The sequence below is a fragment of the Anoplophora glabripennis genome, unplaced genomic scaffold (genome assembly GCF_000390285.2).
Source record: "Anoplophora glabripennis isolate ALB-LARVAE unplaced genomic scaffold, Agla_2.0 scaffold504, whole genome shotgun sequence".
Lineage (NCBI taxonomy): Eukaryota > Metazoa > Arthropoda > Insecta > Coleoptera > Cerambycidae > Anoplophora > Anoplophora glabripennis.
In genome coordinates this window covers 363749-387805 of record NW_019416583.1, presented here as the reverse complement: position 1 = coordinate 387805, position 24057 = coordinate 363749, and the positions used below count along the sequence as shown (strand labels likewise).

Below are 24057 nucleotides of genomic sequence, written 5' to 3'. Positions count from 1 at the left end.
CAAGGTCATCCCAAGGTCGAAAGTGGAGGGGGGAGTCTCAGCACCGGCTATAATAACCTACTAACAGGCTATCAAGTCCATATCATGATTTTTGTGTAAAAAATTTTTCCAAGCCCGTGGACCGAGAAAAAAAAGCAAAAAATTGAAAAAAAAATTTTTTTTAGTCTTATTCCTTAGAATTTCGCGATGACTATCGCTCCTAAAATTTTGAGCTAAGAAATCTGGAAACTATACATTCGGCACTTTAAAATGCTTTTTTTAAAACCTTGATACGATCATTTTTAACTGAGATACAGCATTCTGAAAAATCACTAATAATTCAAAAAATTTTTTTGCTCCCTTAATTTTTTGCAGAAGTGTATATGTAGCTGAAGACAGACACGGATTCAGATTCGGGAAACGAATTTTTACAGCGGACCAGGTTCATTATTGAAAATAAAAGTAGTAAGTAAAGTAAGTAAAAAAAATCGTTTGACCCTCGTAGCCTCTGAATTTTTCCGTTTCTACGATATGTACGATTCCTTAGGACATAAGTAAATCGCAGTATAAATTTCAATCTGTAGCAGTGATATTTGCGAGATCCACGGCTATTTCAACCCTGANCTATCAATGTCATTCAGGTCACGGATGACGTCATCCAAGGTCATCCCAAGGTCATCCCAAGGTCGAAAGTGGAGGGGGGAGTCTCAGCACCGGCTATAATAACCTACTAACAGGCTATCAAGTCCATATCATGATTTTTGTGTAAAAAATTTTTCCAAGCCCGTGGACCGAGAAAAAAAAGCAAAAAATTGAAAAAAAAATTTTTTTTAGTCTTATTCCTTAGAATTTCGCGATGACTATCGCTCCTAAAATTTTGAGCTAAGAAATCTGGAAACTATACATTCGGCACTTTAAAATGCTTTTTTTAAAACCTTGATACGATCATTTTTAACTGAGATACAGCATTCTGAAAAATCACTAATAATTCAAAAAATTTTTTTGCTCCCTTAATTTTTTGCAGAAGTGTATATGTAGCTGAAGACAGACACGGATTCAGATTCGGGAAACGAATTTTTACAGCGGACCAGGTTCATTATTGAAAATAAAAGTAGTAAGTAAAGTAAGTAAAAAAAATCGTTTGACCCTCGTAGCCTCTGAATTTTTCCGTTTCTACGATATGTACGATTCCTTAGGACATAAGTAAATCGCAGTATAAATTTCAATCTGTAGCAGTGATATTTGCGAGATCCACGGCTATTTCAACCCTGAAGAGAAAAAAAATCGTTTGACCCTCGTAGCCTCTGAATTTTTCCGTTTCCACGATATGCATGATTCCTTAGAACATAAGTAAATCTCAGTATAAATTTCAATCTGTAAAAGGCGTATTTGCGGGATCTACGTTTTTTCGATCCTGAAGAGTAATAGAATCGTTTGACCCTCGTAAATTCAAAATATTTCCGTTTCCACAATATGTACCTATAAATCCTTAGGGTATAAATAAATCTCAATTTGAATATGTAATTTTTGTAAAATCTTAAATTTTGTTGTGAAATGATGTGATGTGATGTGAAAAAGTAATAACCTTTAAAAATTTACTTTGTTTTATTTTATTTCATTTCATTTCATATTATGTCATTTCATTTTATTTTATTTTTTCATACAGACACATATTGTTGTCAGGTCATGTTCTGTGACTTGACTACAGTATGTTTCAGGATAACGCGTGACAATAATATCTACCTTAGCTTAAATCACATTTATCTCTATGATGATTTCATTCTTTCATAACACATTTATTANGTTAAAAAGTAATAACCTTTAAAAATTTACTTTGTTTTATTTTATATATATATATGTACTAAATTTAACTTGTGAAGACTTAAAGAAGCAAAATAATATTAAAAATTTTCAATAATGAACTGGTCCGCTGTAAAAATTCGTTTCCCGAATCTGAATCCGTGTCTGTCTTCAGCCATATTCCAAATGTCATGAAATTTTGACAGTACATCAGTGAAGAATCTACCTTTCAGATGCATTGCCAATAGATGGCTTTACTAGAAATACCTATTTTTGAAAAGTCCTGTTTACTTTGAAACGCACCTAATATAATTTACTTACACCAAAAAAATACATATTACTAAGGGTGTACTTTTACCTTTTGTCTCTTTTTTTGGCAACGTCCAACGTGGAATCCGGATCTTTCAACAGATATAGCCTCATTCCCTTTATGTATCTCCTGAAATAAAGGAGCCAGTGAACCGTCGTCATACTAAAAGGGAACAACTCTCTGTCCGCTCTGTTCATTTTTGACCACATATTCACCGTGTTCTTGTTCGAGAACTTCCAACTTCTGAAGCAGAAGTAGACAAGGATTTCGGTGAACTTATGGATTTTTTTGTACAGTTGAAGGATTCTGAAACAACACATTATTATGATTTTTTAAAATGTAACATTAGACTCCTTGGCCTGTATAAAGGCTGTCATACATGTTTCTCGCATGGCGGTCTGCATACCAGGTCAGAAAGTTGATTGCGTTCTATTAATTATACCATCTCACTCACCTAGGTTTGTTGCCTGAAAGGACAGCACCAGTGTCAAACAATAGTGCTGGTAACGTGTGAAGTAAAAACCTTAGAATGTTATACACTATTATATTAGACGTGACTGTTAGCGATAACGCCCATATTGAATTTATCACAGGATATTTCGATCCGTGGATTAAGTTCAAGTGTACAAATTCATCCCACGTTATGGGATTTTCAGAAGACGAAACATAATTGTATATAGGGATGTTGTCGACTGTCCTGTAACGAGAAAATGGATAAAAAGTGTTAAAATTGCTAGTTAAAATGTTACCTTTCACATTCCTTCTCCGAGACGTCGTACGCTGAAGCTATAAGGCCAGCTACACACGTGTCGGCTGGTACTATATCTGCTATACTGTCGACGTTGGCCTTTATCACTCTTAAGACTCCTGTAATAGTTCCTGCGCAGACTCCTGTTGGACCGTAAAGGTTGTCTATCCATCCTTCTACGGGTTCTTTGTATGTGGATATTACTGGAAAATACAGGAAAATTAGTATTGGGCCTGGATGAAGTTCTCTTCGCCAAAGCGTCTTCCACCATAGACGGGAACGTTGCCTGGCTGTGATAAATTTTATGTACTCCCAATAATAGATTGTCTATTGCACAGGCTGAAGATTTTAACCCAACAACACGAATATACTTTCCCAAAGGATTTTGGTCAGCTGAATTCGAATTCGAGGTCCAAATTTCTCAGTTGGCTGTGGTTTTCGAGATATCCTAACCCCGAAGTGTCAAAATCGCGATTTTTTGACATATTTGAGGTTATGTTACATACAAAGGTATTTTTTTTGCTAAAACCATTAGTGGGGTCTTAAAGTACTTTAGTTACTCTTTAAAATTTATTGACTTATTTCTCGATTTTTGAATATATTAATGCAGCACCACAAACCTCATGGGTTTATGGGCTTAGGGTGTTTGGTCTTAGGGTTTATGAGTTCGGAAGCTTCTTTTGCGTGTATGTATTTCCAGATTGATATAATGTGTAAAATATCGACTATATATTGAATTATTTTTAGACATTTTTATTTAAATTTATTGCAAAATTTGACGTGATAAAGTATTTGAGAATATGTGAGATCACTACTTTCGGGTGCCGATGAATTTAGGTTTCTGGTGCTGTCTTGTCAGTATATTAAAAAATCAGGAAATAAGTAAAAAAACAATATCGGGATATATCTAAGTGCATTTTAAAGAGTAGGTATAGTACTTTAAGACCCCATTAATGGTTTTACCAAGAAAAATACCTATTCATGTAACATAACCTCAAAATGTCAAAAAATCGCGATTTGACACTTTTAGGGTAGGTTATCTCAAAAACCAGAGCCAATTGAAAAATTTGACCCTTGGATTCGATTTCAGCGCACCAATAGTACATTCTGGTTTCTGGGTTGGAGTACTTATCAGGCAAATTTTGGCGGCCTGTGTTATTTTGAACCTGAAGTATAAATAGCTATTTACACCATATTTTGCGCCCGAGCGGAGCGAGGGCTGGCAATAGAGTCCGAGACTGGTAAATTATACTTAATTGCTGCGTTTTGTGTAATTTTATCTGCTACCACAGTTCTTTATGGTTCATGAAATAAAGATTAGGTTTTATTTTTTGACATTTCTTAATCGATTCATTTTGACATTATTCGAAATCTTGCAACGTCGCCTTGGTTGTTTGGATTTTACCGTTTCTAATAGCTGTTTTACATTGACAATTTATTGATGAATAAATTGACGAAGTTGTCGAAGTTCTTCATGAATTAATTCACGAATTTATTGGTAAACAGTGTGGTTTTACACTGCTACAGACTGTCAAGTTTTTTAACGTATGAATCAGTTCTACCAACGAATCAAAGAAGCAAATAAATTTCAAAAATGTTACCTTTTCACTCATAATTGTAGTGATACAACACCGGTACCGTTTTGACACATATTATATAAATATTAGTGTTTGTAAGTAACAAATCAGTAAAAACAATGCAAAACTAGTACGACGCCACACAATTATTTACATATTCCAATAATGTAACCTCATTACTGATCTGAGGATGGAAATCTGTTGGGTTGGTACTTCCGAACTTCACGAAGAAATTGATGAAAATTAGAACATGCTCTAATTCGTCAGGAACATGTTGAATAAATTCATGAAGTTATTTGACAGCAGATTTGGTGCATTACTCTTGTCCAATTTCTTGATGAAGCGACTTCATGAATTAATTGATCAATAAATTGTCAATGTAAAACAGCTATAAGATGTCTATAAACAAAGCTACATAAAAGTTGCAATTTTACTGGTTTTGAATTATTATTTCTAAATGAGTGATTTTCAAATAGAAAGTGTCTGCGAATATTTATTACCCGAGAAGTCGAAAGTGTGCTACGGACAAGCATAGAAATTTTAAAAAATGGTGCCAGAACAAAAATACTGGTGTTTCTGAAATGTCACTGCCAGCATATTTCATGGATAAGTCAAGAACTTTAATCACCGGCGAGTTTATGGAGTGAATACTCAATGATTTAAGTAAACTATTTTGATAGATGAGAACGGGGATATATCAAAATACCCAAAGCTGAGAGCATTTTTGAAACATAAGAATGACGTCTATACACCTAAAAAGTTAAATGTTTTTACAAGAGAACAAGTTAACGATTTTCTCGTTCAGGCACTCAATAACACATTTTCTAATGAAGGTAGTGACGGTCTTAGGCATTGCAGGAGCATGCCGTTCTGAGTTTTGCAAACTTACTTTGGACAACGTCAATTTCAAAAATTTCGGTGACATTGTAGTTACAATTCCAGATTCTAAAAATGGTATGTCACGTATGTTTACAATTACTTCTCGTCTGGGTTCTGTTTCTCACCTAGAAATTCTCAAGAAATATATCAAGATTATATTGGAAATTAAAACTGAAATTTCACGCTATTTTATGCGCTATCAAGCAGGTAGATGTTACAACCAACCAGTAAGCAAGAATACCCTTTCCTAATAAGATCGCGCAGTTTTTGAAACTAGAACATCCTGAAACATATACAGGCCATTCATTCCGAAGAACATTGGCAACGTTACTGGCTAACACATGAGTTGATATAATAGCAATCAAGAGACATGGTGGGTGGAAATCAGCCACAATTGCAGAAAGTTATGTTGCTGACAGTTTAAGTAACAAAAATGAAATAGCCAACAGAATTCTTTACAATGACACTTCAACTCCAGGTTTTAGTAGTACGTCGCATCATGCTGTTTTAATGGATCAGTTAGATAGTATTGACTGAAATGGTGCGGTCAAATCATTTTGAAAAAAATGTGATAATTAGTAAACGCGAGTGGAATAGTAGTTATCCTGATTATAAATGTTACTAAATATAATAACTGTACAATTACTATTTTTATTAATATTTGTATCTATTTGTTCATAAAATATGCATTTATAACTCGAAATCGCTTTTTTCCTAGGGAGGTAAGTTACCTCAGTTACCTCCCGTCGTCCATAGCAACTTCCACTTCTACGGTAAAATCCACTTACCTTCTTAAAAACAATGTATTAATGGTCTATTTACTATAGTGGGAGCAGATAAATGAATTTTATTTACCTATGGCTGGTCTAAAGATGCCTATAGGTAATCCAGATCCTGTTTCTTTGATCATTGACTCTGCCAAGGCTTTCGTGAACGTGTATGTGTTTGGCCACGGTCCAATAATCCTGAAACGTAAATCCCATTTACAGTTCGAGTATAGGTGACATTTTAAAGAAAAATAAAACAATTCTTAAAACTTTTTTAGTTTTCTGATTAAAAATTAAGGACATTACCTCGGTGTCAATTGTTCTATATCATTCTTGTTCAGTTTTTCTAAAACTTGACCGATATCTTCGTAGGCATACGGACAGTCATAGAATTTCTCTTCTATTTCTGGCAAATGACAATTGGAAAAGGCGGTTGACACGTGTATTACTGACTGAAAAGACAGACACAAATATTGCCTCCAAAGGTACATTCTTATTATAAAAAGTTATATTACCTTCAAACTTTTCATTTGTCTAGTCAAATCCAGGACGTCTTTGGTTCCTTTCACGTTGATTGAGTATGCTAATTTTAGGTTTTCGTCGAATTTAACGGTTGCAGCCACGTGAAACACGACGTGTATGTCGGACATTAGCTTTTGCCTGTCTGTGATGTTTAAACCTAAGCCGGAAACAGAACAATCTCCCGAGATGGCTTCTATTCTGTTCTTGTATTTCGGGCATTCCCTTTTCAGTCTGTCGAAGATCTGCAATGCAATGCTGAAGGTAATTGTTATAAGATCATAATGAGACTTGACTTGCGCGTTTTTGGTGTTTGCGTCAGAAGGTACCAATAAAAAAACATTAATTTTGATTGATTTTAGGACACGTAGGTACATGAATGAACCTTTTCCATTGGGTACTTAGTACGTGGAGGGAAATTTAAATTCAAAATGCTTACCACATCGTCAAACAGCTCGTCTATTCTCGAATGGGCGTTTTTGCCTTTCTTTTCCCTGATCAAGAGGTATATGCTGGAGACCTCTGTGGAACGTAACAGTTTTTCAATGAGCAGCTTGCCCATAAATCCAGTGCCGCCCGTGATGAAGACGTTGCACGACTTGTAGAATTTTTGTATGTTTGACTCTTCCATCGCGTAAATGTGTATAGTTCTGGAACAAAATAGATACTATAAACGATTAAAAAATGGAAATATAAAAAAAAAGTTTTTTTCAAACAACTTGAAAAGCATTGTACTGTTAAACGAAGTAACTTAAGAAAGAGGTAAGTTTAGTTAAAACTGTTTATTTTGATCTTAGGAAACTGTGGTACACGGACTATTGGGACGCCCTGTTCATTTGACAATGGAAAGTGATTTTGAGTAGACGGAAATTAGTTTTGATGACTGAAATTTGTGAATGACGTCACCTTTATCATATACAGGGTGGGCCATTAGTGTGAGAAAGTACACTAACTCCCTTGTTACTTATAATACAGAAAAAAAGTTTATATAAAAGTTGTACAAAATCAAGAAACCTGAACTATAAAATTAATTTCAAACATACAGGGCGATGAGTAAAAACGGGACACGCCAAACATTACATTTTTTAAATGGAACACCCCGTATATTTTTAAACAGATGGATTTCTGAGAAAATTCTATATATGGCAATATAAACAGTTTATCATTTTAGTGCGGGGTTGCCAAGTTATGTAGAAAATTCTTAGAATTTTGGAAAAAACATGACCTCGAAGAAGTTGTATTAACTTTCAACTACTAACACTTGGAGCAAAAATATTTGACAGAGTTATAGGCAAATGTTATACAAAGGCTCCTATATTAGCTAATATCGATATTTTATACAGGGCATTTTTTTATAAGACGATAATTTTTAGAAAGTTCAAACTTGATTTTCTAAAATTTTTCAAATGGAACACCCTATATTTTATTGTTTTATTTTATTCGCATATCACTCCACTTCAACTTTTATTAAGCATGTTCTATACCTAAAATTGTTAGTTTTTAAGATATGGCAACATTTCTGAAAATACTTAATTTTTATTATTTTCGGTCGCACGAGATGGCTTTGGAAAAAACTGTCACATTGTGTCAACTTGTCTATACTATAAAATAATTTAATTATACTACATATTTGTGTATTAAAAAATCTTAATAGAACATAACAACATAGTTTATTTATTAAATGGAAATAAAATAACAAAATAGATACGAAAATAAATCAAATATTTAATTTTACAACAATGTTCAAAATGACGGCCGTCTTGGTTTAGACATAGCTCTACACGTCGTTCAAATGTGGATGTTAACATTATTCAGAATATCAATGTTGATATTTTGAAAAACTCGTCGATTCGGTGTGTCCTTACAAGCAACGAATTCAGAAGCATTATAATGAAAATTGTGTCTGTTCACGCTTCCATTTTTGTGAAACGTTGCCTCATCAGAAAAAGCACACACAAAAAAGCCTATCTTCATTCATTTTTCTCTGGGCCCAATTACAAAATTCCAAGCGACTTTCATAGTCGTGGTTATTCAATTTTTGGTAAAACTGGATATGATATGGATGCATCCTGTGCTTCTTTAAAATCCGCCTTACCGATGTCCTACTTTCCTGCTTATATCTGTTTGCCTTGAAATTGCTGTAGTGCCTATATGCGGATCTTCAGTAGCACTTAACAGAACATTTAGTTCATTCTCATCATCCACAATAGTATTTTTTCTATCATGTTTTTCATAAGAAACATTGCCAGTAGTATTAAAACGTACCATTAATTTTTCAAAGGTATTTGCACGTGGTTGTCTTCTATTTGGATATCTCTGATTATAAATTCTTTTTGCGAGTAAACAATTTCTATCAGCAGCTCCCAATACATAAATCATATCCACCATTTCTTCTTTAGAAAAATTCATTGTAATATAAAATTATTTTATGAATACCAACTAATAAATAACTAATAGATACTAATAAACTAATAAAATTAACGCAAAATGGAATTGTAAATTATGAACTGACAAGTTGACACAATGCGACAGTTTTTTTCAAAGCCATCTCGTGCGACCGAAAATAATAAAAATATTTATAATAGTATTTTCAGAAATGTTACCATATCTTAAAAACTAACAATTTTAGGTATAGAACTTGCTTAATAAAAGTTGAAGCGGAGTGATATGCGAATAAAATAAAACAATAAAATATAGGGTGTTCCATTTGAAAAATTTTAGAAAATCAAGTTTAAAATTTCTAAAAATTATCGTCTTATAAAAAAATGCCCTGTATAAAATATCGATATTAGCTAATATAGGAGTCTTTGTATAACATTTGTCTATAACTCTGTCAAATATTTTTGCTCCAAGTGTTAGTAGTTGAAAGTTAATACAACTTCTTCGAGGTCATGTTTTTTCCAAAATTCTAAGAATTTTCTACATAACTTGGCAACCCCGCACTAAAATGATAAACTGTTTATATTGCCATATATAGAATTTTCTTAGAAATCCAACTGTTTAAAAATATACAGGGTGTTCCATTTAAAAAATGTAATGTTTGGCGTGTCCCGTTTTTACTCATCGCCCTGTATGTTTGAAATTAATTTTGTAGTTTAGGTTTCTTGATTCTGTACAACTTTTATATAAACATTTTTTCAGTATTATAAGTAACAAGGGAGTTAGTGTACTTTCTCACACTAATGGCCCACCCTGTATATGTATAATAATTCTGTTTTCTATTCCTTAAGAAATAAACCACATCCTTATGAGGTAGAAATCTGCATAAGGTTTTGGACAGGACGTTTCATCAATATCTATTAATATTCAAATTGTTTAATAAGTAAATTCAGATTACATTTGTGGTAAACACGCATTGCGTTAGCCTTTGAAACCCATTTTTGTCACCAGAAATGTTGTAGATCCTCTGTTCTATGTACAGGCTACCACAAAAAACGTCGTCGTTTTCATGTCGACTTGCTGTTTTTTATTAATTGTATTTTAGATGTTTGTTAGAACTTTTTCTGTGGCCTTTTGGAATTTTCTGTTCATCTGTGACCTTCAAATGACATTAAAAATTGGATACGAGCGTACGACGGTAATAAAATTCTCGCCCTCATTTCCGGAATATTTTCCGCATATAAATCAAGCAGGCCTGATTCATCTCCTTAAGAAAAAACAAACGCATATCCTGCCGGACTTAAAATGGCGTTATTAATTATTGATAATCGGCCCAAAAATGGGATCAGCCCTAATCTGTTTGCGGGCGTCTCGATTTTTTCGGCGGGTCGCACCGAGAATAACAATTGAAGATCAACAATTAACTGATATTTACAAACAGTTGCGTAAGCCGCAGTGCGTCGAATCAGCGAAAAAGGAGACGATATCGAAACAAAAACTGACCCAGTTTTACGCGCTTGGTGGTACACTTACGAAAATCTAGTCACAATATATACGGACAGGTGACTAACGGTTGTTTGCGTGTGTCAATTGTTTGTTTATAGAGTAATGCGATTTGTTATCGCCGATACCTGGGAAGCTCCTACGCTAACCTGTTAAAATTTTCTCGCAAAATATGCGACAGACGCTCTCTTGAAGCTTCTACAGGGTGTTTTCTAAATTTTTGTCATAATAACCATAATAATAAGTTATAATGAACTAATTTAAGTGTTTAAAGTCACTGGATTTCAGGTTTAAAAACATACCATATTTATTTGAACACCTCTGATGATGACTGACGTGGATTGGTGAAACGTGGGCTAATGATTCAGTTAGTTAAAGGTAAAAATTCACTGAATTGGCTGAATTAATATACAGGATGTCCCATTAATATTGCGAAAAAATTCAGGGGAAGTTTCCTTGACCAAAAATAAGAAAGAAAGTTCCTATAAACCTATGTCCGAAAATGCTTCGTTTTGGAGATACAGGGTGTTGAAATTTAGAGAAAATACAAGGTTTTTACTAATATCTGGAGAACCCTAATTCCGATTTTTTTTGAAATTTGTTATGTTTGTTTATAAAAACGGTAGACGTCTTCTAACCAATTTGATTTATTTTATCTATTCCAGCGGCGTCCGGGCACTCACTCCTGTGATATTAATAAGTAAACATGAGACGTCACTGCTTTTTCTTAGGTGTCATATGTTTTTCTAATTAAGCGCTAAAAAATACAACTTTTTTGTCTCTTTACTTTTTTTAATATCTTGCTTCGTTTTCGAGCAAAGAAATTAATAGCTTAAGTGTGTGATTTTAATAAGTAAGTACTTGAACAGTACAGTTGCCAATTCCTGCTTGCCAAAATGAATTACACAAATAGTGAAATCTGCGATATGCATTTTCTTTATGGCCTTGCCAACAGTAATGCATTAGCCGCCAGGCGCCTCTATGAGCAGAAATACCCTAATCGTATAATTCCTCATCATACTATCTTCACCCGTCTTCATCAGTCTCAGTGAAACTGGAAGTTTTCGAAAACTTACCGCAGGAAACGGACGACCCGCACAGCAATAACCCTACAATTGGAGGAAGATGCACTTCATGAAATTGAGGACACTCCAACAAGTACCAGACAGATTGCTAGAAACTTAAATGCAAGTCGTTCTACAATTTTCAGGATTTAAAAAAAATAATCTATACCCTTATCACATCCAACGGGTTCAGGCACTTTTACCGACTGATTTTCCGTTAAGATTAGATTTATGTCGATAGATACGACAATTGTATGGGCGGACGAGAATCCAAATGCAATATTAGAAGGCCGTCATCAACACCAGTTTTCACTTAATGTATGGGTCGGAATTGTGGGAGACCACTTAATACCCCCATTTTTTTTACCACCGAGGCTTACTGGAGATGTTTATCGCCGTTTTCTTGAGGATGAATTGCCCGTACTTTTGGAAGAAATCCCATTGCCATTAAGGTTGCAAATGTATTTTATGCACGATGGTGCTCCACTCCATTTCAGTTTAGCTGCACGTGAATATTTGAACAATATCTACCCAAATCGCTGGATAGGTCGAGAGGCACTCAACCCTGGCCCCAGAGGCCTCCCGACTTAAATTTGTTGAATTTTTTCCTTTGGGGTCATCTCAAACATTTGGTTTATACGACTCCAGTGCAAACCATAGACGAATTAAGAAACCGCATTGTCGCATCCTGTGAAACAATTAGAATTAGACACACAGCAGGAATATTTGAACGGGTTCGCAAATCAATGTGTCGTAGGATAGATGCCTGTATTAGAGTTGAAGGTGCACATTTTCAACAACTGTTGTAACGCCTGTGTATGTAAAATATTTTTTATATTATTGCTGTTTGTTAAATATTTTTTCTTATGTTTCTGTTAATATTAATTATTTGAAAAAATATTATTTAGTTATTGTTTCTCAGCTTGTTACATTGTTTTTCCTTCAAATGTATTGTTAAAGTTGATTAGTAAATAACTAAAACATTGAGTTTCTATTTTTGTTTTCTACTTCCCTTCAAGAAAGGATATTAATTTTTTGCTCGAAAACGAAGCAAGATATCAAAAAAAGTAAAGAATCAAAAACAGGAGTGAGTCCCCGAACGCCGCTGGAATAAATAAAATAAATCAAATTACGTCAGAAGACGTCTACCTTTTTTATATACAAACATATCAAATTTCAAAAAAATCTCCAGATATTAGTACAAACCTTGTATTTTCTCTAAATTTCAACGCCTTATATCTCCGAAATGAAGCATTTTCGGACATAGGTTTATAGGAACTTTGTTTATTACTTTTAATCAAGGAAATTCCCCCTGAATTTTTTCGCAATATTAATGGATACCCTGTATAAATCTTAAACAGTGTCGGGGATATTGAAAGGCACATTCACTGAGAACCACATAATCCGCCACTGAATATTTTGGACATTGGATAAGTGTATTTATTTCCTAATATAATTTCATATTTCATAATTATACAGTATTTAAAGCTGTTTTTTATTTTAAATTCAGAAAAATAATAACTGGAAGATGGTTTATTTTTTAACAAAGTCCAAAATCGACAACAGTGGCGTTGATATTCTGGCATTCTTCATGACAGTGCCCCCCCTTCCCAAGATCTCCGCCCCTGTTTGACATGGCTTGTAAACAGCCCAGTATTTTTTTTGCCTTTAATTAGATACATTATTAAGTTTCATTAGTTTCCATCAAACATCTTCGGAGATACCTGAATTATGTGATGAATATCATTTTTTAAAAGTATTTAGTAGTTTATTAAGGCTTTTTGGTCTATAATGATCCAGAGAATAACGCTCTCAAGTTATGAAACGGACTTAGAAAACATTCTGTATATAGGAGACAGGGTGTTATGTAGACGAAATATCACCACTGTATTCTATGATGACAAGTACGGGGGGCAGTTCAAATAAAGTTTGGTCGAAAAGTTCTTCGCTTGCAGGCATATATTCTTTCAATTTTTTTTTCCTAATTTGTTATGGACATCAGGTATAGTCTTTCCGAAGTCAGTTGAACACGTGTAAAAAAACTGAGCAATCAAATTTAATGAGTTTCATAGGCAACCCTAAAAAAAGTTTTCTGCTAAAGGTAAAAAATTATAATAATTTGCATATAATGTGGAGAAAATTTCTATAATATGTTCATTTGGCCAAAAACATATTTTAATTATTTATTTCCTCAAACAATTTTATTATATTGGTGGTAAATTTCGTTTTGTTCCGTTTCAAAATGTCTCCAAAATGCCATGTTGTAATAATATTAGTAAACAGAATATCGCTCTTATTTCTCCCTTTCGCAATTGTAATATAAATGATTGATAGAAGGTGCCTATAATAAATTAAAATTACCTGAATCACACCAAATTCCGCATTGCTGCACTGCACTGCTGGGCAATTTATCAACCACTTGCCAACTGCTGTGATTTATTGCCCAGTGGCCCAATGCAACTGAATTGTATTTTGTTTGTCCGCGCTCGCATTCTTCAACTAGGCGTATACATTTCTACCACCTCCACGTTTAGTTCGACAAGACCCGTATATGGGTATGGCTAAATAAATATGAGAACAAGCTTTTCAAATATATCAATGCCGAGTTGCTGCGTCAGCGATCGAACCTGGTACATACTGTCAATCTGTTGATTCTTCAGTTGATATCGGAAAGACTATACTATTACATGTAAATAAAAAAAAGCCAGTAGTGCGTAAATTTCATTCCCGCGCTGCTTTTATAAAAAATAACTATTACGCCACTGTATATAATAACGCAGAAATTATGACATTTACACACTTTTCAATGATTTTAAAGAAAGTGTTAAAGGTATACTTGTTGGTTATCGCTAAATTGAATCACAAATGAATTTCAAAATTTCTCCTGCAGTTGTCAAATTAAGAAAAAAATTGCTTAACGAATTGCCAAGATATGACTGAATTTGATTTAAATTGTCGTGAACTCGAATTTCCTGTATCTCGAAAACAAAGCATTTCGACTAAATTTTATTTGAACAACGTCCTTAATTTTCATCGCAGAATTTATCGACGACATTTGGTCGATTAGTAACTGAACACTCTGTATAAAAAATTAAGCGTCAGGCTCAGGATGTGACACTTAAGGCTAGTGGCATGGTCAACTTTTTTTTGCGGAAAGCCTGGTTGTTCAATTAAAAAATTATTAAAAATAAAATTATACGAGTTTCACTTTTCAACTTCTGTTATTGTTTGTACCTACCTTTTTAATATTTATTCGTCTTTGTTCATTCAAATCTGTCTTGTAGTTGTAACACAGTATGTAATAAAGTAGCCAATACAAATAAATAAAGCTGCAACTTAGAGAATAGTGTTTGGTTATGTTGTAAAAGAGAGGAGTTACTATTTAATATAACTAGTTTGTGTTTTATTTCTGGAATATAACTGGAAAAAAACTCGACTCGACACATGTAGCCATATCGTTTAGATATCACAGAAAAAAGTAGCTTCTAGAAGATGTAGTGTATATATCTTCAGAATATCAAATTTTGATCAAATCAAATTTGTTTTATCATCAAACTCACCAGACTCATTAATAGTTCCCTTTTTTCTCCAATCATTTTACTCTTTTTCGATTATATGAAACAAAATTCGAGAAAATAAATTGATGGCATTTGGTGTCATTTTAGTGCAACTTTTTTAAATTATTTTACTAATGTGACAATATCAATTTGATCCAAATAATTTGATGGTATGAAAGTTATTATCATCATTTCGATCAAAGAAATTTGACAGAAATTTAATAGTAACACGGGTTTAAAAGTGCTTGATACAGGCGACAAATTAGTAATGACTGGACGTTTATAAAAATACCCTGTATGTCTTTGTATTCCAAAAACTTTTGATCCTGAACCCAGACAAGGCTGGTCGATGAATTTGAAATGCAGTCACATTGTTATATTGACATATTGTTGCAGTTATGTATTAATACGTCTACTGTTGAAGGTCCTTAGAGCTATATTTGTATTTTATGGGCCTTAAAGTGGCCCTGATACTAATTTTTACGGTGTATTAGTGTCTACGATACTTTATTAGTAGATAATCAATAATAAACAATGCTGAATTTGTTATAAGGATCGGATTGCTCCAAAATATTATTTATCGAATTAAAGTGGTGTCCTTCATCAAAATCTTTCACTTCTTCCGTTGTTGTGTGATCAAACTAACGATGGCTAAATGACTGGTCATTTAAAAATCGGTAATTTATAGGAAAATATGACCGGTAATTTTTAAATGTCAACAAAATTTTATGTTTCTTTGAATTACTTTTTTGTTATGCTTACTATACATTTTTAAACATTTTTGCCAACTGCCATATCATTCTAGTTGTATGCCCCACATGTTGGATTTGACAAAAATTTAATTGCGCAATTGTCCATCATAAAAAAAATAAAGAAATGTCAAACTAAATGTTAACTTTGATCATATTTGAGAAAGAAACATAGTTATTGGCAGATAGCCCAGTCATTATAAACATGAAAGAGCCTGTTTCGGGAAAAAATACTATTAGAAGTTTCTCTGCGGAATATTGTTCGGAAACCTGTTATAAATAAAATATCAAAAAATCAACTCGAGGCTAGTTGGGAAACTTTGTTTTAACAGTGGTCAAAGTTATGGAAAAGTGGTTTTTTGACTCACGTAAAAAAGCTATTATTCATAGCGAAAAAAAGTTTATACAAAAAAGGTAGGTATTAAATAAGCCTATAAAATGAAAAAAGTCCGATTAAATTCCGATAATTTGTTTATGCACAAGAGCTCAAAAATGGTCGAAAATTGCCGTTTTTTTCAATTGCTAATAATTAATGCAATTTTCATCGCAGACACTTGTAATTCAGGATTTTTGAGGCTTTTTACACCCTTAATAAGTGGTAAAAATTTCAGCCCGAAAGCTTCATTGGTTTGGCGTTGGCGGAATTTGTTATCTAAGAAGATGCTATTTTCAATTCATTTTTCCCAAGCTCACAGGCGTTGTAGGGTTTCGATCATTAGTTGTTTTTGTACCTAAATAGTTGTATTGACATATGCATTTACTGAGAATTTAGTTTTTCAAATTTAATTTGTTTAAAAATGACTGAAAAAATGTTAATATTTATTAAATTGTTAAGATAGGTAATTATTATAAAATAAAATAGTAACCTCTATACTTTAGTTTTCTTCGAATTTAAAAAAAAAATCGTTGTTGTAAGTTGATTAGAAGCTGAAATAATTTTTTTTATTTAATCGCAGTGACCTTAATTATTAATATTAAGAGCCGAAATTTGGAGAGAGTATACATTAAGAGCTATATTTTCATGTCCTACATTAACATTAAGGTGAATTCAACTATTTAATTGTAAAAAAGAAGATAGCGGCGATGCGTCCTATTACTTGGTGTAGCGAACGAGCGGAGCATGCGCGCTTAACAATTTAATAAATATTAACATTTTTTCAGTCATTTTTGAACAAATTAAATTTTGAAAATTAAATTGTCAGTAAATGCATATGTCAATACAACTATTTATGTACAATAACAACTGATGACCGAAACCCTACAACGCCTGTGAGCTTGGGAAAAATGAATTGAAAATAGCATCTTCTTAGATAACAAATTCCGCCAACGCCAAGCTAATGAAGCTTTTGGGCTGAAATTTTTACCACTTATTAAGGGTGTAAAAAACCTCAAATATCCTGAATTACAAGTGTCTGCGATGAAGATTGCACTAATTATTAGCAATTGAAAAAAGCGGACAATTTCGACCATTTTTGAGCTGTTGCGCATAAACAAATTATCGGAATTTAATCGGAATTGTCTTATTTTACAAATTTATTTAATACCTAACTTTTTTGTATAAACCTTTTTTCTCTATGAATAACAGTTTTTTTACGCGAGTCAAAAAACCACTTTTCCATAACTTTGACCATTGTTTTAACAAAGTTTCCCAACTAGTTTCGAGTAGATTTTTTGATATTTTGTTTATAACACGTTTCTGAACAATATTCCGCAGAGAAACTTCTAATAGTATTTTTTTCCCGAAAAAAAGTTATGATGATTGGCCTAAGATATAAATAGCGATTTCAAAGGAATTATTGAAACGGAGGAAAAGACAGTAATTTTAAACATTTCGAATGATTACGAACTTTGATGATTTCGACAATTTTTGGTAGGTGACCATTAGAAATCTAGATTGTCTTTTAAGAACGACGACCAAAGGACTTATTGTCCATTCCGATCATATCTCATCTCCCATCAAAGATCAGACAGATCTATTTGAATATCAATTGACCTTCTGGGAAATTGCCCATTGTTACGTATTGATGAGACCGTGTTTAGTATGAGACGAGGTTGGTTTGCGGGCGCGCGAAATTATTCAACGAATCTAATTATTATAATTATTTTCGACAACGTTGTCCGCGAAGACGTCAAAACTGACTTATGGAAAATTGTAAATGATTCGCGATTTAAGTCACGTTGGCTTTATTACGTTTGTGGTATGTTCGCGTCAGAAAATTGCAAGATCTAGAAGGCGTGACGTCACGTGGGGCTACCCAGAATTGATCCCTACCGGCAGAAAAACAACAAAATATGTGAGCTGCGAAGAGAATACTAGTGAAATGAATCAGAAATAACGTCATTAATGGGATATGACTTGAATAAAAACACGCTGATTGTTTTCTAACCTCATTATTTTGGCAAGTAATAAAAAACTGAAACCATGCGACAAATGAACAAGTAACTTTGGACAATAATTTCATTTATATGTATACATTGTGATCCGTAAATACTTGTACAACGGAAAATACATATTCCTGGATTCACACTATATGCCGATTAATCGACACATTTTGGTGTTATACAGAGTGTTTTTTAAACGCTCAACTGCTAGAAAATTGATGTAAGGTGAATAACTTTTTTTCCCGTTCACGCAAGGATGACAATAAATTTTTTTAGTTGGTAGTTGATGATATCCGGAAGTTTTTTTGCTTCTTGTATAATTTTCGTTAAATGAGCAAATACTACATAAGAGTGTAGACGAGTGACAGAGAGAGAAAGAGATAGTTCGAGTACTATCTTTCTCTCTCGCGCAAAGATTAGAGAAAAAGAGCAAGTATCCAAACTAACAGCGCCTACCACCTTTTAATACGTATTGCTTCCTCCATGTAGTATATGCTCTAAGCCTTAAAAAGTAATTATGTAATTGTGCATCGTCATTTTATAACTGGTAAAAGGGGTTTTCTTTTCTTTTTATTTTTCTGTGATTTCACATTGAATCATCAGGATAGTACCTGCGTTTTCAGCAAGTTCAAATACATCTTTTTGGATACTATTACATATTTACACATTTAGCAAAAAGTTAGCTACTGCTAAAAATGGGTCCCGATTTCAAAGTTTATTTCCCCGCAAATAAATTTTAATTTTGACTGACGATCTTTTATTGAATTATGGATTTATATTATTTAAATAAAGACGCCAAAATAATTTTTTTATTTCAGTTTTTAGTATGTACCTGGTACATAAATGAATAAGTTTTTCCTCGAAATTTAAAACACCCTGTATTATCAGCGAGCTAAACTAACAAATCTACTTAGGTCTTCTTAAATCGAACTGTCGTCCAAATCTTTTCTGAACAATTTATTTGTAGTCATGTTATTATCTCTGTTGTTATTTGAGATACACAGTTAAATTATTAAAGCCTACTAAACTTTATGTATAAATAAAAAAAAATAAGACATAGCGGTAATAGATAATAATAACACAGCCCCCAAAAAAAAAAACGTATCGGATCTGGTATTCAGACTCGTGTATATCCATGTATTTTTTTCCGCTGAATCCGAATCTGCCTTCAGATTTGGCCCAACGGGTCTGTTTTCAGGAAAATTCAAAAAACAGGTCAAAATTCACAAAAAACGTCATTTACGATCGGCGAAAGTTATAAAAAGTAAAATTATTCTACCAGCTCACTAGACGTATGGTTTTTCACTCGTTTAATTCCAATTTATCATCATAGAGTCAAAGCTGGTCCAATTTCATGCAAAAATGGAAAATGGATCAAAATGCTTAAAAACGCCATTTTCATGGCATAATTCGTGTTGCAGAGTTCTGGAACCATTTTTTTATCCACCCACCCATTTATGAATTTATACATCTTTCTATCCAATCGTTCATGCATGAATACGCATATTTATCCATCCACCTGTACCACCTATAAAACCCACTCATCCACCCATCTATCCATCTACTTTTTGTGCTGAGAGATGAGGTAACAGCCTAGAAGATTGAGAATGCAATAAAACTTGTAGAATACCTACTCTACTTTCTAAACAAAAGAAAACGATATCTACAAATCATTCTTATTTTTGTTGCTATAACGTGTTCTCTTTTCTTCGAGTTTCTATGCAAAGCGTTACGCTTTCGTTTAGTTCCTCTATTTTTCGTTTCTCTTTTTAACAACCAGCAAAAATCAGCCATTAATGTGTGATCCTATCTTCCTTGATATCGCTGTTTTATAAACTTCACATCCTGATGAGATTGTTCGCCTTGTTCTTCGCTACAATCTCTAAGATTTTCAGGAAACCAATCCAGATGTATATGAAGGAAGTGCAACTTGTAGTCCATCAAACATCTTGGAAGTCTTTTATCAATTTTAATACAATTTCTTTGTATTTAGGACTCTTATTGTTTCCTAACAAAATTGTCGCTACAACTTTGAAACAATTCCAAGCACTCTTCTCAACACTACTCCTTGTAGTGATGAATGTTGCATCCTTGAACAATGTCCGAATCTGGGGTCCATCGAATACACCTTCTTTCAATTTCGCCTCAGCAATATTCGGAAATTTTCGCTCTTTATATACATAGGGCGAAAACTTGTTGGTTGTTAAAAAGAGAAACGAAAAATAGAGGGGCTAAACGAAAACGTAACCCTTTGCATAGATCCTTTGAAGAAAAGAGAACACGTTATAGCAACAAAAATAAGAATAATTTGTAGACATCGTTTTCTTTTGTTTAGAAAGTAGAGTATTCTACAAGTTTTACTGCATTCTGAATCTTCTAGGCTGTTATCACATCTCTCAGCAGAAAAAGTAGATGGATATATTGGTGGATGGCTGGGTTTTATAGATGGTACAGGTGGATGGATAAATATGCGTATTCATGCATGAACGACTGGATAGAAAGACGTATTCATAAATGGGTGGATAAAAAGATGGATTTAGAACTCTGCAACACGAATTATGCCATGAAAATGGCGTTTTTGATCTATTTTCTGTTTTTGAATAAAATTGGACCAGCTTGTCTGACTATGATGGTAAATTGGAATTAAACGAGTGAAAAATCATACGTGTAGTGAGCTGGTAGAATAATTTTATTTTTTATAACTTTCGTCGATCGTAAATGAAGTTTTTTGTGAATTTTGACCTGTTTTTTGAATTTTCCCGAAAACTCAGACCCGTTGGGCCAAATCTGAAGGCAGATTCGGATTTTGCGGAAAAAAATACATGGAAATACATGGGTCTGAATACCAGATCCGATACTTTTTTCTCTTTATTGGTTTTATTCTTTATTTTTGTTATGGATTTTTTTTGCGGTCACCGATTTTTTTATCGCTATTATTGTTTAAATTATTGCAATAAACTAGTAGGTTTTAATTTAACTGAATACCTCAATTAGCAGAAAACAAGGTGAATCGAATAACAAGGTGTTTGGAAAAGAAGGCACAATAGTCTGATTCAAGTGAATATTCACTTTTTTACCCGGTGTACCATACAAGGTGTTTGAATATTTCGGAGAAAAACCTATTCTGGCCTACATCCTGTATATTATATTGTTTTTTACCATTGAATGTTATTTTATTACCGTTCTGCAGTCTCCTGTTCTATGATTAGATGTAAAATCTGTAGAGGTGTGTATTATCTATTAATTAAATAAATAAATAGATATTCTAAAAACTGTTTCAATGAAAAAATATGTCCCTCTTTCTTTTATACAGGGTGATTCACAAATGGTGACCAAAACCTCGTGTTCTATGGTGAATTTTAAGGGGAATCTTTCCTATAAAGATTTTATTTAGGACGCTTCGTTAAAATGATACAGGGTGTTAAACTTCAAAAAAAAATTATAATTTTTTAAATAATTTAAAAACTAGTAAGTGAAATAATTTGAAATTGGGCACATGCATTTATATAAACATTGTCCAATATCTGAGGGCTTTTCGTAAAATTTACATGCTCCAGTGGCGGAGATACAGGGTATCGGTGGCATATTTTTCTAAATAAAATAGTACGCCACTGCTTTACGATAACAATCATAATATTTTCGGCTTCGTCTTTCAATTTTCTACAAATACTATTCTCTTATGTTTTTTGAAAAAGCCTGATTTTCGAGTAAAACTTAAAAAACGAACTGAGAAAAAATACACTTCGATATTCAAATACAATGCTTTTTAAAATTACATAGTGGGATGCGATAGCAACTTTGATATTCTGAGCAGTTAGAAGAAAGAGTAAATAAAGCTTTTCTTCAGGTTCAAGCAACAATAAATTTCGAGCAAATTACATTTTCATTACTAAAAAGATGTCGGAAATGAAAGTATTTTTGAGCATTTACTCAAATAAAATCATTAAAATGGTGACTATTGTTATTAATTTCTTTATTCGAATAAATAACCGAATGATTAGTGCTTGTCAATGTCATTTAAGTAAAAGTGTTTTCAGTTGCCTAATACTTACTAGTTTTTAAATTTTAAAAAAATTAAAAATATTTTTTGAAGTTTAACGCCCTGTATCTATCTTTTTAACGAAGCCCCCTAGATAACAACTTTATAGGAAAGACTCCCCTTAAAATTCACCAAAGAATACGAGGTTTCATTTTTGGTCACCATTTGTGAATCACCCATAAGTAGCTATTTTTTTTCATATTGAGCATTTTCGCAACAACAGAACGCGTGGATAAAATTCTATTATATTTTTCACGGAAAGTTTGTTTTCCTGAATCAATCTGCTCGACATCCGTAATGGTACGTAACTAAAAAACAATTAAGAGCATCGACTCAAATAGATATTCATCTGTTAACTTCACGATTAGCAATAATGTCAGCTGTCTGCATACATGCACTGTTTTCCAATACGTACTCCTCGAATTTCAAATTCGGACTAGGTGTGTTTAAAAGTGTTTGTTTTACTAATTGTTCAATCTCTTGCGAAATTGCTAATAATATTGTTGCGTACCTACTAGGTTTAAAATAATTTTAACTGATGAGGCAATTAAAAAAATTTTGTTTCCAGTTAAACCGGAAGTTGGAATCTTCAAAATATAATCACTTCCTGCTACACCATAACACATGAGTTAGTTTTTATGTTCTATCAGTCCTTAATTTTTTGGGTCTAATTCTGGACCACCCTGTATAAAGCAGAGTGCTTATGGACCTTGTAGAACAAATGATAAAAAGTATTGGAATAGTTGTCCTTTAGATTTTGTTATTATTAGTTTTATTTTCTTGTCATCCTAGACCCAGGCAAAAAAATTGTTTATAAAAGTGTACTGTTACTAAGTGTAGGTACGTTAAATTGCTGTTAAATCAACTAAGGTATCGCAAAACTTAATATTTACTTTATCTGTGTTTACAATACAAAGGTATGCTTAAATATGCTGAATAAGAATATGGTTTTCTTGTAACTTCTTTATCAGACTGTAACTTCAGCAGAGTGCCGTTCTTCTATCAGCTATTAATATTATACAGTGTGTCTACAATTACATGTGTATATTTGATTTTGTATCGGAAAAGTTGCTACAAAAACAAAAAAAAAATGATGACGGAATTGTTGAAATTTTGACGATAAGACGAGTTTGGTGATGCGATTTTTTAGGGTTTAAAACGAGGTTGAGAAATTGCAACAATTTTTTGCAATTATATTGAGGTTCCTTATGTACTTAAACTGTTTATTTTTTACAATTTTCTGGGACGTGTATTTTTTTATATAATAATTTTATTTTCTCAGTGCCAGTTCTAGTTTTAAAAAACAAAATTTTTTTGTCACTTATTCAATGTTATTCAATTTTTTATACATTTATTGCAACTGGAGGGGAATGTATCATAAATAACAATTATAATATTAAATTATATTTAGCCTCTTCAAGTAAATATTTTTCTTTTTCTGATTTTTCCCGCGGATTCTCAATTTTTTGTAAATAAAACTTCAAAATCTGTCACTTACCTTATACGAGGTGGCGCGTGGAATAAAAAATCAGTCGATCACTACAAAAATAAACGTTCATTCACTCACTGCCTTTCCAACCCCATGAATTTGGGTAGCCTGGAGACTGATCCCGGCGGTACACTGTTGATAGGCTCGATTAAAGTGGCGAAATCACGGCGTGCGCTCTGTTATACAGTGTCCTCTTTTAACACCTAGCTACTGGTCCTGAATGCAAATAAGGGTGGGGCGTGCTAGCCGTTGTAGGTTTCCGATAATTCATTATAGTCTACTTGACATCTTGAAAATCGTGAAAAATACTGATAAT

General features: G+C 33.0%; 1 protein-coding gene across 1 annotated transcript; it reads right to left on the bottom strand.

The window, feature by feature from the left end:
* Nucleotides 1-2133: 2133 nt before the first annotated feature.
* LOC108911820 (fatty acyl-CoA reductase wat-like) lies at nt 2134-23897 on the bottom strand. The gene is made up of 8 exons (XM_018716855.1): nt 23751-23897; nt 7019-7229; nt 6576-6824; nt 6367-6512; nt 6149-6258; nt 2839-3040; nt 2544-2786; nt 2134-2395 (listed from the first exon to the last, which is right to left on the bottom strand). The coding sequence occupies exons 2-8, from the start codon at nt 7208-7210 to the stop codon at nt 2134-2136; spliced, it is 1404 nt and encodes a 467-aa protein (XP_018572371.1). The 5' UTR covers nt 7211-7229; nt 23751-23897.
* Between the last annotated feature and the right edge of the window lie 160 nt (nt 23898-24057).

What these genes read in the sequence shown, in the direction of transcription:
- LOC108911820 (XM_018716855.1), bottom strand. Translation starts at nt 7,210, where the DNA reads ATGGAAGAGTCAAACATACAAAAATTCTACAAGTCGTGCAACGTCTTC. An exon ending in TCGGAGAAGGAATGTGAAAG is followed by an intron (nt 2,787 to 2,838) that starts GTAACATTTTAA and finishes TTCTCGTTACAG; the next exon opens with GACAGTCGACAACATCCCTA. An exon ending in CTTTCAGGCAACAAACCTAG is followed by an intron (nt 2,396 to 2,543) that starts GTGAGTGAGATG and finishes GTGTTGTTTCAG; the next exon opens with AATCCTTCAACTGTACAAAA.